This window comes from Erinaceus europaeus, chromosome 4 (genome assembly GCF_950295315.1).
Source record: "Erinaceus europaeus chromosome 4, mEriEur2.1, whole genome shotgun sequence".
Classification (NCBI taxonomy): domain Eukaryota; kingdom Metazoa; phylum Chordata; class Mammalia; order Eulipotyphla; family Erinaceidae; genus Erinaceus; species Erinaceus europaeus.
The window spans coordinates 117,892,789-117,907,292 of NC_080165.1; the positions used below are offsets into that span (position 1 = coordinate 117,892,789).

At 34.6% G+C, this 14,504-nt stretch overlaps 1 protein-coding gene across 21 annotated transcripts in view; it reads right to left on the minus strand.

The window, feature by feature from the left end:
• Positions 1-14,504, minus strand: part of EYA4 (EYA transcriptional coactivator and phosphatase 4) — a 318,081-nt gene that overhangs the window by 134,601 nt on the left and 168,976 nt on the right. For 4 of the 21 annotated variants that reach the window (XM_060190413.1, XM_060190411.1, XM_060190427.1 and 1 more), the window contains exon 1: positions 10,536-10,921. The exons of 7 other annotated variants lie outside the window; for them this stretch is intronic. In XM_060190413.1, coding sequence (XP_060046396.1) covers positions 10,536-10,745 — 210 coding nt within the window. In that variant the 5' untranslated portion in view covers positions 10,746-10,921. Of the gene's footprint in view, positions 1-10,535; positions 10,922-14,504 lie in introns of those variants that run through there. 10 more of the 21 variants (XM_060190416.1, XM_060190426.1, XM_060190412.1 and 7 more) reach the window with 5 other exon arrangements.

Below are 14,504 nucleotides of genomic sequence, written 5' to 3' on the forward strand. Positions count from 1 at the left end.
TATTTCATTGATTTCTACTATCTCCAGTCTCCTGTTGAGCTTTGGATCTGTTTATTGCTTCCTTTCTAGTTGGTTCAGTTGGATTCTGAGAATATTTATTAGCAATTTCTCCTCTTTATGAATGTGGCCCTGTATTGTTATGAACTTCTCTCTCAGGACTACTTTTGCTGTATCCCACTGGGTCTGATAGCTAGGTTCTTCATTTTCACTGATACGGAGAAAATTCTTAATTTTTTTTCAGTGAGCTATGTGTTATTCATAAGCAGGCTTTTTAAAGCTGGGCTCTTCTTATCATAATTTGAATGTACTGCTCTGGCAATTTCTTTCAAATCCCACTATTCTTTCTATTTATTGTTGTTTGTGTCTCTGGGTTTATTTTTACTACGTATCACCTAACTCAGAGTTAGTATTTCTTTCTTCTTTTCTTGTGTGATTCTTTTCAATAATTCTTACAAGGCAGATCTGGTGTATTTCTACATCATATAAGAATGATGAATTTGTAGGACAACAGTATTTTATATGTTTCACTATTTTGAATATGTCTTTTCCTCCAGAGTTTATGCTGAGAAACCTGATGAGAGCCTTATTATCCTACTTCTTTACGAAATTTTCTTACAGTCTGTAATATTTTTTTCTATGATTTTAAAAGTTTTATGAAGATGTTTCTCAGAGAAGGTTATTTTGGATTCAGAGATTTAGGTGTTCTCTGTGCTCCTGCTGGTCAAAGTTCTGGAATTCCCAAGACTTTGGAAAATGTTCTGCTATTATTCCATTGAATATGATATGCTGTCCATTCTCTCTTTTCATTCTTGGATTTCTATCATCATTACATTTCTGTTTCTAACTGAATGTCTTATTTCTCAGAGAGTTGCATAATTTTTCCTAACACTCTTCCCTCCACCTTCTTTAATTTAAAATTGTTCTGTGACTTTTTTTTTCATTTTTATTTCTAAAAAGGAAACACTGACAAAAATCATAGGATAAGAAGGGTACAACTCCACACAATTCCCACCAGCAGAACTCCGTATCCCATGCCCTCCTCGATAGCTTTCCTATTCTTTATTTCTCTGGGAGTATGGACCATTATGGGGTGCAGAAGGTGTAAGGTCTGGCTTCTGTGCTGTGACTTTTGTACTCTAGTCCTACTGTTCTCTTCTCTGTATGACTAATTTGTCTTCCTGGGTTTATCATTTGAGATTGGAACATGTTCCAGGTATCCCTCACATCTGTAACTCTGAAATTTTCCTTCATACTTTCAGTATACGTAGTATGGGATTTAAGTTTTTCAATTTCTTTCTGAATTTATTTCTCTTTGTTAAGAAATAGTTCTTAATTTCTTGAAATCTCCTTAAAATGAATTTTCCAAATTTTCTCTCTGATAACTCAAGTCTTGTATCTTTCATCAATTCTTCTTTCAACTTTCTAGAGATTCTATTGTTTTTTTTTCAATAATTTTTAAAAATATTATTAGGTAGAGACAGAGAGGTAGAGAAACAAAAAGACTGAAAGAGACCACAACACCAAAGCTCCCATCAGTGTGGTGGGGGCTGGGCTCAAACCTGGTCACAAACACAGCAACGTGGTGTATTACTAAACTGAGTTGTTTCACCAGCCCTGTATTTACTTTTTTAAATTTTTTTACTTATAAAAAGGAAACATTGACAAAACCATAGGATTAGAGGGGTACAGCTTCGCACATTTCCCACCACCAGACCTCCGTATACCATCCCCTCCACTGATAGCTTTCCAATTCTTTAACCCTCTGGGAGTATGGACCCAAGATCATTGTAGGATGCAGAAGGTTGAAGGTCTGGCTTCTGTAATTGCTTCCCCGCTTCTTCTTCTAGCGTTTGCCCTTCTTCCGTAGCCAGTCAACAGCGTCAGGTTGAGCTGCTTGTTGCTGGCTTTGAAAGTGACTGGGATCCATGTGGATTCAGTCGGCTAAGAAGGATCATCAGTTCATGGGCATTGACAGGTCGATCCATACTCCCATCCTGTCTCTCTCTATCCCTAGTGGGGAAAGGCTCTGGGGAAGTGGAGCTCCATGGCTCATTGGTGGGGTTGTCTGTCCAGGGAAGTCTGGTCACATCTTGCTATTTACTTTTATAAGTATATTTTTAGTAGTATACTTTTACTGTATATTTACTTTTATTTGTGATTTACAAGATTTATAAGATTACAGGGTATAATTTTATGTCACATTCACCATCAAAGTTCTGTTTCACCTCCCTCCAACTAATTAACCATCATAGTTCTCAGGAAAATCTTATAGACAGTTTTGTTTCTTCTTCCTTCTCCTCTTCTTACAAATTTGTGTGTTCCAATTCTCCACATTCCACATAGGAGTAAAATCACCTCATGGCTGGAAGTGGAGTATTTAGGTTTTGTTTGCACATTTCAGTGGCTTGTATTGTTAAATCAACTGTTGGTTTCATGACTATGTTGCTATGTCTCTTTTTTTGCATGCTGCAGAGGGGGTGAGACTCTTTGGAATAATGACTGTTTATCTCCTGGTGATGTTGTATTTCTAACTGCAAGATACATGTTTTATCAGGAGAATTCCAGTCTGCACCTAGGCTTCTAAGAAAGAGAAGTATAAAAGCTGTGTGTCTGAAGGGGCACAGAGCATTTCCCAAGTCTGTGTACTGTGCCTGTTCCAAACCTTGTAACCCTGCTTGGGAGGTGGGGCTGGGGAGTCTGTAAACCATCTCTGTACCATTCTACTTTCAGTCATCTATCAGTTTACTTTGCTGCAACACAGATGAATCCGTGTAAGCATTTTAGTACCTTGACTCCCTTGAGATGTTTCCTGGGATCACAGATTAGAGTTCAGGATCTGGCAAATTTCTCAAACACCAGAACACCAAACAGAATGGAAATATAACAAATTAAATTTGAATGCATTACTTATCTAGGAAAATAATGGATATAAGTATATGTGCTATTTGTTTCTCCAATGAGAATTATACTAGGGAGTCGGGCAGTAGCGCAGCAGGTTAAACACACGGGGTGCAAAGCACAAGGACCAACATAAGGATCCCTGTTCGAGCCCCCGGCTCCCCACCTACAAGGGGGTCGCTTCACAGGTGGTGAAACAGTCTGCAGGTGTCTATCTTTCTCTGCCCCTCTCTGTCTTCCCCTCCTCTCTCCATTTCTCTCTGTCCTGTCCAACAATGACGACATCATCAACAACAATAACTACAAGAATATAACAACAAGGGCAACAAAAGGGAATACATAAATATTTTTTTAATTATACTGCAGTTATTTTTGCATATATAGAAGCAAATGCATATAAGGACAGATTGCTGTGAACAGCAATATTTTGAAAAGGGAAAATGGTATAGTGGTAAGCCCCAAGTCCCAGCAATAACCCTGGTGGCAATAAAAATAATGGATGAATAAACACATAAGTAATTCAAATAAACTTCATGATTTAGTTGAATGAAATCGTTGCTAACAATTGCTTCTTAGAGAAGAATAGGTAACTTGTAGTTGTCATTAGGTTCTGATATAATGAAAACTAGAAACTTTAAAATTTAATCATATTTGAATTTTAATTACATAATATAAATTTAAAGTGCATTTTTTTGGTAATGCTTTCAACTTTGTTCTGGGGTATAAGAAAGGTCTCTCATTTCCTCTAAAACATATCAATTTTTCCCAGTTAGCCAAACTAAGTCATGTTCAGAGATCAATGGACTTCCTCAGCTCATGATTTTATCCAGTTAATTGAATTAAATAGGTAGGAATTCAGTAATCCTTTTTATACTCTACCTCATAAATCATAGAATGACATAACTGTAAAAATGTAAAACTAGGATGTGAATTAATTTGAAATTTTTATAAAGTTATATATAATGTAGAACAATAGCTTTAATAGTCTACAGAATATATAGATCTACAATCTTGGCTTTTGCCAAAAACGATTCTACTACTTGTCTTCTGAGAGAATGGAAGAGAATTACTTATATTCATAGAAATATTTAATCTGATTCTTGAACTTATCATAGTATGTGAAATATAATGTGATAAGCTATTTCTACATCTATAACATAAATGTTGAGAAGACCATCGGAAAATCGTTGTAACATTAATCACAAACAGATACAAACTTAGGGTTGGCTTTAAATAAAATTCTCATTTCTCAAGAAGTTCTATTTTACATTTTTACATATGTATTATGATTTAGTTCTCAACTTCTAAAAAGTCAAAGCATAAAATAAACCTCTGGAACAAAAATCTCATCTCAGATATTTTAAAAATTTATTGCTTTTGTGCATCAGGCAGGTGACACAGTGGATAAGTCACTGACCTCTCAAGAGTGAGGTCCCAAGTTTGGTCACTGGCAGCACATGTGCCATAGTGATGTCTGGTTCTTTCTATCTCACCTCCTATATTTCTCATTAATAAATAAGGCCTTTAAAAATAAAAAAATTATTTGTTTTAATATATCAGTACAAATGGGATTTTTTAATGCCACTTTATCAAATGGTGGCTAAAATTAGTCTTGAGAAAAATTCAAAATTTAAGTAATCTAAAAAGATGATTAAAAATTCATTCTTTGGAAACAAAAATCAGCACTAAATTTCTTTTCGAAAATCAAGAAAGTTTTCTTATTCCTCTCTCTTAGTATATTCCTTTCCACCTCTCTATTATACCTCACTGAAGCTTCTCTCCCACAACACCATGGGCCAGTTTCTAAAAACTGCCATTCAATTATTTTAATATTATTTTAAAACCATTCAGTTATTTATTAATTTAAAATTATTAGGCAATATTGGCTAACTGGAGATGTTCTGTTATTTGATCTCAAAAAAAATTACCATAATACTTCTTGAATTGTAATTCATCAATAAAGTACAAAGATATAAATAAAAAATCCATTTTAACTTTAACAACAAAGCACATGTGTATACTCATGTACTCGCTTGCTCTCTCTCTCTTTCACACACACACACACACACACACACACACACACACACACATACATATATACACATCAGCAGTGTTATAAGGTTAACAGAAATGTACCTCCAAAATCCTGAAACAGAAGTTGTTTTACCCCTCTATTCTTGGGTAGCCATAAGAAAGATCTTATTTGATTTGTGACATAAAATGCTGGGACCTTCCAGGACACAGATATTGGAGAGAGAGGTCATAGAAAAATCATACACTGGGGAGTAATTATGTTTTAAATGTAAAATTCTTTATGTTATAAATTCTCATTAACTCAGACTGTCACAATAGAGTTCAAATTGTTTTAGAGTTCATTTTAAGGTTAAACATATCTAAAAAAATGACTTAGTAATAACAATTCAGGGAAATAAAGCATAAATATTTAAGCACCACATATATGTACTAAATCAAATGCCAAACCACATAAGCTTTTAAAATTCTGAAGTACATTTTCCCCTTAACTATGCCATAATCTTTTGTCACCTGCAATAAGCTCCAGGTTTAGTGTATGAAAAATTCAGAAAAATGTGAAACTCCATCTAATGGTGTGTTTTTTACATTATTACCCATCAGGGACTGTATCAAAAGTAACACAAGACTTCAAAAGCCACCAAATGAACCACAAGATGCCTTAGCCTATAACGTTATAGGTCATAAGCTATGTTCTCAACTTTCAGTTTGGAAACCAAATTATTCAGCCACATATGATAAATAAATGTTTTTTTCTCACAAAAGTGCACAATCCACATCTAAGAAATAGTTTATTTGTTTCAAATACCTTCATAACTTCTGATTACAAGTTTATTTGCATTCCCAAGTGTGAAAAAACCATGGCTGAAGTCTTCTTTTTTTTTTTTTTCTTTTTTACTATCTTTACTTATTGAATAGAGACAGCCAGAAATTGAGAGGAAAGGGGTGATAGGGAGGGAGAGAGACAGACAGACACCTACAATACTGCTCTGCCAACAGCAAAGCTTTCCCCCTGCAGGTGGGGACAGGGGGCTCGAACTTGGGTCCTTGTGCATTGTAACATGTGCACTCAAGGAGGTGCACCACCACCTGGCCCCTGATGGCTGAATTCTTTACATAGCATTAGAACAAAAAGAAGTTAAAAGAAATACTCAGTTTTAAACTAAGAATAAGAACTTATTTAGTATGCCAACTTGTTAATTAAATTTCAGCGGCTGTCTAGTATACATTTTCTCACTGAATCTGGAAAGAAGAAAGCCACCAGTATTAAATACCAAAATCTTTAGGTTTACATTTGCCTCAATTCAAATGAAGATTTATTGATTTGCATAAGTAAAAATTAGTATTACCACTACTTAATAATTTAGCACTGCTAATAAATAATGATCTGGCATTGTATGGAAATGTATCCCTCTTATCCTATAGTCTTGTCAATATTTCCATTTTATAAATAAAAATTTAAAAAATAAAAATAATAATAAATTTAAGTACTGAACCTGGTAGTTAAGTAGAGGAATACTGACGATGTTTTTGGCAATGTCTTCTACAACTTTCTGAGGTTTTCTTCTCTTATTCCAATATCTTTAGATATCTTTAGATACTGGAATGTGCACAAGAGCTGGCTTAAAGATCCCAGTTCGAACCTCTGGCTCCCCACCTGCAGGGGAGTCTCTTCACAGGCAGTGAGGCAGGTCTGTAGGTGTCTATCTTTCTCTCCCCTTCTCTGTCTTCCCCTTCTCTCTCCATTTCTCTGTCCTATCTAACAATGATGACATCAATAGCAACAATAATAACTACAACAACAATAAAACAACAAAAGGGAAAATAAGTAAATACAAAAAAAATTGAAAAAAAAAAAGATATTGGAATGTTTTGGCCAGAGGTAAAAAAAAAAAAGTCCCCATTTATCATGGCCTGCCAAACACAACAGGCCCCCATACAACACAACCTTAGACATTTAACAAATTCAGCTCATCTTAGTCATGAAACTTCAAAAGTGTTTAGCCATAGGTGTAGATTAGTTATCATTTATTTTAAAGTATGCATATCACTCATTGTGTAATATACTCTTCAGTACCCAGCATCATTTGTCTATTAGATATAGTTGAAAACTGGGACCGGGTGGTGGTGCACCTGGTTGTGAGCACATGTTACAGTGCACAAGGACCCAGGTTCGAGCCCCAGTCCCCACCTGCAGAAGGAAGGCTTTGCAAGTGGTGAAATAGGGCTATAAGTGTCTCTCTTTCTCTGTCCCTCTCTATCTCCCCTACCCTCTTGATTTCTGACTGTCTCTATCCCATAAATAAAGATAATAAAAAAATTTTTTAAAAAACTTAAAAAGATAGATATAGTTGAAAACTAAACTCTTCAATTTGGACAACAGCTAATATATTGTCTAGTATACATATATTACATATACATACTCATAATTACCAATTTTATATGTAGTTTATTAAAATTTCCATTAAAGTCTCATTTAAGCTTGAATATATGTGTATGTATAAAAGTCAAATGATGGGACCAGGCAGTGGAGCACCTGGTTAAGCAGACACACTACAGTGCATAAGGACCCAGGTTCAAGCCCCTGGTCCCCACTTGCAGGGGGAAAGCTTCATAAGTGGCGAAGCAGGGCTGCAGGTGTCTGTCTGTCTCTCTCCATCTCTACCTTTCCTTCTCCTCAATTGCTCTCTGTCTCTATCTAATAAAAATAAAGCTTAAAAAATAAATAAATAAAAGTCTGAAGATATGTTCAATGAGAATGTAAAATCTTTTCCAATGTGCCCAGTAGTATTATAACAGCTTTTAAGGAAAACTGTAAAAATTTTGAATTTAAAAGTAAATTGATTAGACTGTAAAATATAAAAGGGAATTTTAAATTGATGATGTATACATGTATATATAAATTTAAGTTACTTTACATATGATTAAAATATTTCTGGTAGAGCAGGTTGAACAAAAACTATAAATATGTACAGAGAGATAGGCTCTTAAATATTACATTTGAATTATTGATATTCCATAATAAAGCAAGTTTTACAGAGAAATCCTAGGGTATTGACATCAAGCACTCTGTTTGAAAAATTAAAATACACAAACACATATCACTTCAACCTTAATATTTTGGCAATGTTCTAGCAACATTTAAAATGTTTAAATATGTTCTTTAAAAGCTATATATATAAAGCATATCTTGCATAACCTTAGTTACAAATCACTTTTCCTCAAGTCTTGAAAATTAAATTCTATGTTAGCAGAGTTTAAAAAACAGATTATTGCCTAGTTACATTCTTCACACACAAGCTATACGCTTTCTGTTCAAGTAAGTTTTCATCAAATTAAAGTGACATTTTGAATAAAGCTAAGAGAGTAAGACAAAACAGTTCAGTGTGAAATATATTTCACACATACATCTTTGTTAAAAGAAAGTCCCATGTAACTTCAACTTAAACATTTCCAAATGCAGAAATTAACTCCTTGGATGGCAGTGAAATTCTTCCTTGTAATTTCATAAAGTTTTTGTCCTAAATATGTGTCTATAATAAAAGATAAAGTCTCAATGTATAATGGACCCACAAAGGAGTAAAACTCAGGGGTTAAACGAGTAAAGGAATTGTAGATTAGCTCTGTCTGTACTGACTGTCTCATCCTAGGTAAACCTAATAAATAACTGAGATATACTTAACGATTTTTTTTCTCTCTTTGACCTCAATAAAATGGCTTTCTAAGAGAGCTTGTTCTATCACCATTTATCCTGGTTTCCTCAATACACACTTAGAAAGTCATGTGGCTTTTGTATTTCTTCAACAGCTGCAATACCTTCAAAACTGGCTTGTGACATTTCCCCATAGCAAAACCAGAGACTACTCTACCGCATACAGCCTCACAGCCACCTTCCTACTGCTGGTGGTTATGAGCTCAAAAAGTCAGATCATTCTCAAAAGGAAAAGTAAAAAGAAAAACTCTAGCTACCATGATTTACAGAGAATTTAGAGAAGGAGAAAAAAAGTAAAAAATTTTAATTGACTTCTCAATCAGTCCTTCTCCCTCTCTCTCTCTCTCTCTCTCTCTCTCCCTCTCATCCTCTTTTCAGTCTTCTCTTCACCTTCCCCTAAGAAGTCACAATGATAACAGTTTAATGGTTTTTGATGCTTTCTTTTGCTAACATTTTGATAAACAGCATTTTAGCATTTGGGGGGATTTCTGATTACAAAGATAACCAAAATAAAGTCATACAATTTCATTATTCAATGACATATGATTTCAAAAAATAGTAATTATAGCTTTAAAAACAATCAGAAAAACTAGATAGTGCTGACTGATGCCCAGTAGACCCTGGAAACCAAATTGGAAACCTTATTGGCTATGATAATTCATCCTCCTTTACTTCAAACAGGTTCCCTAAACAATCTAACTCTGGCAATAAATCAGTTTTTACAGATACTTAACATTAGGGGACATTTTTTTCTCCTGAATTTCACACAAAAATATTTTTACTGTTGTTTTTTTGTTTTTACAAAAAGTAAAGATGTTGATAGAAAAAAGTTTCCTTTAGTTGTACTGAATGAAGGAGTCCTTTTAAAAAATTTATTTGTAGTAATTCATACCACTTGCTAGCACCTTGAAAAAGTAAAACAACTCATATGCCCCTGAGACTGAAATACAAAGAAATATAATTAAAAAAATACAAACCAAAGCATCTCTTAGGTTTCCATATCAAGGTTTTAAATAAAACAGAATGCATAAGAGATTATCAAAACAGAGGTCAAAACCAATAAAATACTTAAGATATTTTTTATTTTCCTTTTTTAATATTTATTTATTCCCCTTTTTTGCCCTTGTTTTATTGTTGTAGTCTTAAGATATTTTATTTAATGTTGTTATTATTATTATTATAATTTTACTAAAGCACTTCTCAGCTCTGGCTTATGGTGGTGCTGGGGATTGAATCTGAGGCTCCAGAGCTTCAGGCATGTGAATCTCTTTGCATAACCATTATGCTATCTCCCCAGCCCAAAACTTAAAATATTTTAAATAAGTCAAATCAGAATTTATATATTTCATAATATCAGGGGAAAAAAGCTTTCTATATACAAAAAGAAATATTTGTTCCCCTAAAATATGAAACACTTTTTGTTGATCCAGCTAAATTTGAAATCCAACGAAAATTAAAATTTAAACAAAATATCAAAACCCCCCCAAAAAAAATCACACAGAGGATGTCTATATTGTTTATTTAAGTAACTAGTATTGTTTTGAAATGCCGTAGTATGCATCTACAAGGAAAAACTTCTCAAGTCAACTATTAAAATTTCCTGGTAAAATTCAACTAATTGTCAATTATTGCATTATCTATATTCCATTCATCATAGACATAATTCAATTATAATAGTAAAATTTTATGAAGTAGCAGCAAAAGATAAAATTTCTTTATAATTTCTGCCTGGGTTAGTGATGGAATATACATATATATATATCATCCTTGTACTGAGAAAAACTCAAACAACTTACTTAATGTTGTTCTGAGATATGATTGTCTATATTTAAACTGACACTTATCACATAATATTATATGATAATGTTTCAATCAAAAGCTAAATACAACTTACCTCATTCAAAGTCCAGAAATCTGAAACTGATTCCAGTTTTATTTGCAAGTAGATTTTGGGTTTGAATGCGTGTGTAAAGTTCAACAGCCAATAAATCCCACTCTCCAATGTGAGAGGAATGAAACCAAGTTTGAGGATTACAGAGCGCTCTGAAAAGTTTAAGCCTCTAACCAACATCCAGGTAGCCTTGAAAACGCCTTGTTCTGGCATGAAGCCCCAGGCTCCAGAAGCAGAGCAGCTATTTAGGTTAACCAGGGGATCTGAAGAGTAATCTCGATACTGGCTCCTAGCAATGGCTTTCCACGCCTTTCTGTTTATAGTAAGAGAACTTGCTGTCAGAGGTCATCCCCATCAACAACTCCAGCCTTTAAAAGGGATCTAACTTACAGCCTTTACCCTGACTCCTAGGCTGGCAAACTGCTGTCATGGCAACACATTCATAGTCCACTGGTGTATTACTAGAGTTAAATTCCCTCATTAAATACCCAAAAGACAAGTTTACAATTTCTTTGAAAGCAAACTCTGTAGAATACTTCATAGTAAGTTAATATCGACAGGGTTTTTATTCATTTAAATTCCCAGTTAGCACTGTATGGATTTTAAAGGTTAATTTTGAGTTATTTTAGGTGAAAGAGAAGGCATGTGAGATTTTATTTTCATTATTACATATCTCCAAAAAGCACAATTTTGTCTTCTTCTCCAAAGAATATGTAGGCACAAAGTAGGAAAATAATTATAAGAATTTTATTTATCTCATTTTAATGTTTTTTTAAAATTTGAGGTAGAGGAAAAGATGAATACATTATAAATGTTTATTCAGAAGTTATCATTTTGTATAAAATATCTTCTAAAATAAAGCCTTTTGTGCTTAAAATTACATTTAGTTATGTATTAACAATAAATAATAATAAACAAAATGTTAAATTTTAAAGGCAAAAGCAAAATTTAGAAGAGTTCAATTGAAAAGATAAGGACAAATCAAATCTATTCTTTGGCACTGAGGTTCTTTTTTTTCCAATTGCTTATAAAAATGAAATGTTTTCTTCAGAGAAAAAGAACATTATGCAACATTTTCTACTTATACCTTTAAATATTTCTCACAGATACATAAAAGAGACTAAGGCTATTTTACAAATTCCACATATGATGCTTCAAGTTAACATTTACAGCAATGGGAGAATAAGCTGTCTTCAATCAGCCTACATAATTCTGGGATGAATTCTGTTCTTCTTATTCTCTTTTTAAAAAGACATTTTGTTTTAATTTTTTATTATCTTTATTCAATGGACAGAAACAGTCAGAAATCGAGAGGGTAGGGGGAGATAGGGAGAGAGAGAGACACCTGCAGTCCTGCTCCACCACCTGCAAAGCTTTCCCTCTGCAGGTGGAGACTAGGGGCTCAAACCTGGGTCCTTACGCATTGTAACATGTGCACTTAGCCAGGTGTGCCACTACCTGGCCCCTGTTCTTGTTATTCTTGATCTTTGCAGTGTGAGGTTCAAAACAGCCAGCCAAGGAGTAAATAATACCTCGTTATAAGTGATTTGTAGTATAGTGAGTTCTTGAAGTTTTCATTTACCAGGGGGGAACTAAGTAAAAATCTATTACCTATTTCAGGCACAGAAATCAAAGACTGTGCTGTTGTCTCATAGTAGTACTGGTTGTTGGTGCCACTGCTAATGCTGAAAAAGGAGGAAAGCGTGAACATTCTATGTGTTGCACAGGTTTTGAAAGCATTACATTTACATGACAGTCATTACTACCTACTTGTCCATGACTTAATCCCTCCCCCTTTTGAAAGGTCAAGTTCCTTGTTTATATTAAGAACTCTAAGAGTAATGTCATAGCATTCAAATCTCTAATGGAGTTTTTTGAGTACTGTGGCATATGCTTGAGGTTTTAATTCCAACACAATATGCTTCTAAAATAGCTAACTTCTTAAAGGATTATAAATCATTCGTTATTTTCACTGAAGGAAAAAAAAAAAACTGTTTCTACTCTTGTTATATACTTTTGTTACAACAGAGGCCCAAATGAACCATACCTAAAACCCTAAAACCAAAAAAACTGGAAGGACATGGGTTCAAGACTCCACTACCCACCTGTAGGGGGGAACCCTTCAAGAATGGTGAAGCAGCTCTGCAGGTGTCTATTTCTCTCTCCCCCTTTCTATCTTCCTCGCCACTCTCTATTTCTCTCTGTCCTAACAAATAAAGTAGAAAAAAAAAAATGATTTCCAGGAGTGGTGGATTAATAGTGCCTACACCAAGTCCCATCAATAACCCTGGTGATAATTTAAAAAAAAAGAAATAAATAAAGAAAGACAAGACAGATGACATTATCTCATCACAGTGTCACTGGATGAGTAAAATGAGGTAAGAGGAAAATCACTGAGTAAAGTATGATAAAAATATTGTAAACACGAGAAATGTACACTTGAAAACAACTGTCTCTTACAGTTTTAGCTCTTAAAATTTACAAATAACTTTTTTTTGTGATGAAAAACATCTTTATCTCAGCTTATAATACTAGAATATCAAAGTTTTCTTTGGTTCATAAAAGTATTTAATATATCTTCACTATGTACTGTTATAACTAAGGAGGAAATTTACATTGATAGCATCTTAACACTAGTTTAAGAACTAATCCTGCGGGGATACCTTACAGTCCCAACTGACACCAACTAGTTATGTGGCCTGGAACAAATAAATTGATAAACCATTTATTCTAAGTCTGTTTCTTACGTGTAAAATGAAAGCTTCCATCCATTACATATTTTTCCCAACATAAGCATCATATTTTAGAAGATGCTGTCTACCAAAAAATTTTCATTCAATAATACTTGTTTCCGGAATACATCCTTAAAAGTGTACTGGAGCTCCACTTCCCCAGAGACCCACCCTACTAGGAAAAGAGAGATGCAGACTGGGAGTATATAGACTGACCAGTCAACGCCCAGGTTCAGCAGGGAAGCTACTACAGAAGCCAGACCTTCCACCTTCTGCAACCCACAAGGACCCTGGGCCCATACTCCCAGAGGGATAGAGAACGGGAAAGCTATCAAGGGAGGAGATGGGATATGGAGATTGGGTGGTGGGAATTGTGTGGAACTGTATCCCTCTTATCCTATGGTTTTATTAATGTCTCTTTTCTTAATTAAAAAAACAAAGTCAGGCATGCAATTGTCAATGCTGCTAATTATTCTAACATGCTACATTTAGCAATGAAATAATAATGATGAAATTTTTAAATAACAACAGTGATAATGAAAAATTATCAAGTTAATAATAAAAGTAATATAAGAGCTGAACAGTGGCACACTTGTGTGATTACACACAACCATGTTCAAGGACCCAGGTTCAAGACCCCAGTGCTCACATGCGTAAGGGTAGCTTCACAAACGGTGAAACAGGGATGCAGATGTCTCTCTTTCACTCTCCCTCTGTCTCCCTTGTGCTCTTAATTTCTCTGTTCCATCAAATAAAAAGGGCAATAAAAGCAAAGGAGAAAATGGCTGCAGGGAATTATAGATTCATTGTGCAGACATCAATCCCCAATAATAACCCTGTGGCAGAAGGAAAGGAATAGGGGAGGAAGGAAGGGAGGAAAGAAGGAAGGGTAGGTTAGTAAAATATCCAAATTAAAAGGAAATATAAGTTCTATTTTTAAATATTTACTGTGTTTATTACATATGAGAGAGTGTGTCACATGACACAGAGAATAACACAAGCCAGAGTACCACTCTGGTTCATGCAGTGCCAGGGATTAAACAGGAATCCTCAAGCATGCAAATTTGATGCTTTAAAAGTTAAGCCGGGAGTCAGGCGGTAGCGCAGCGGGTTAAGCGCAGGTGGCACGAAACACAAGTACTGGCGTAAGGAACCTGGTTCGAGCCCCCCGGCTCCCCACCTGCAGGGGAGTCACTTCACAAGCAGTGAAGCAGGTCTGCAGGTGTCTGTCTTTCTCTCC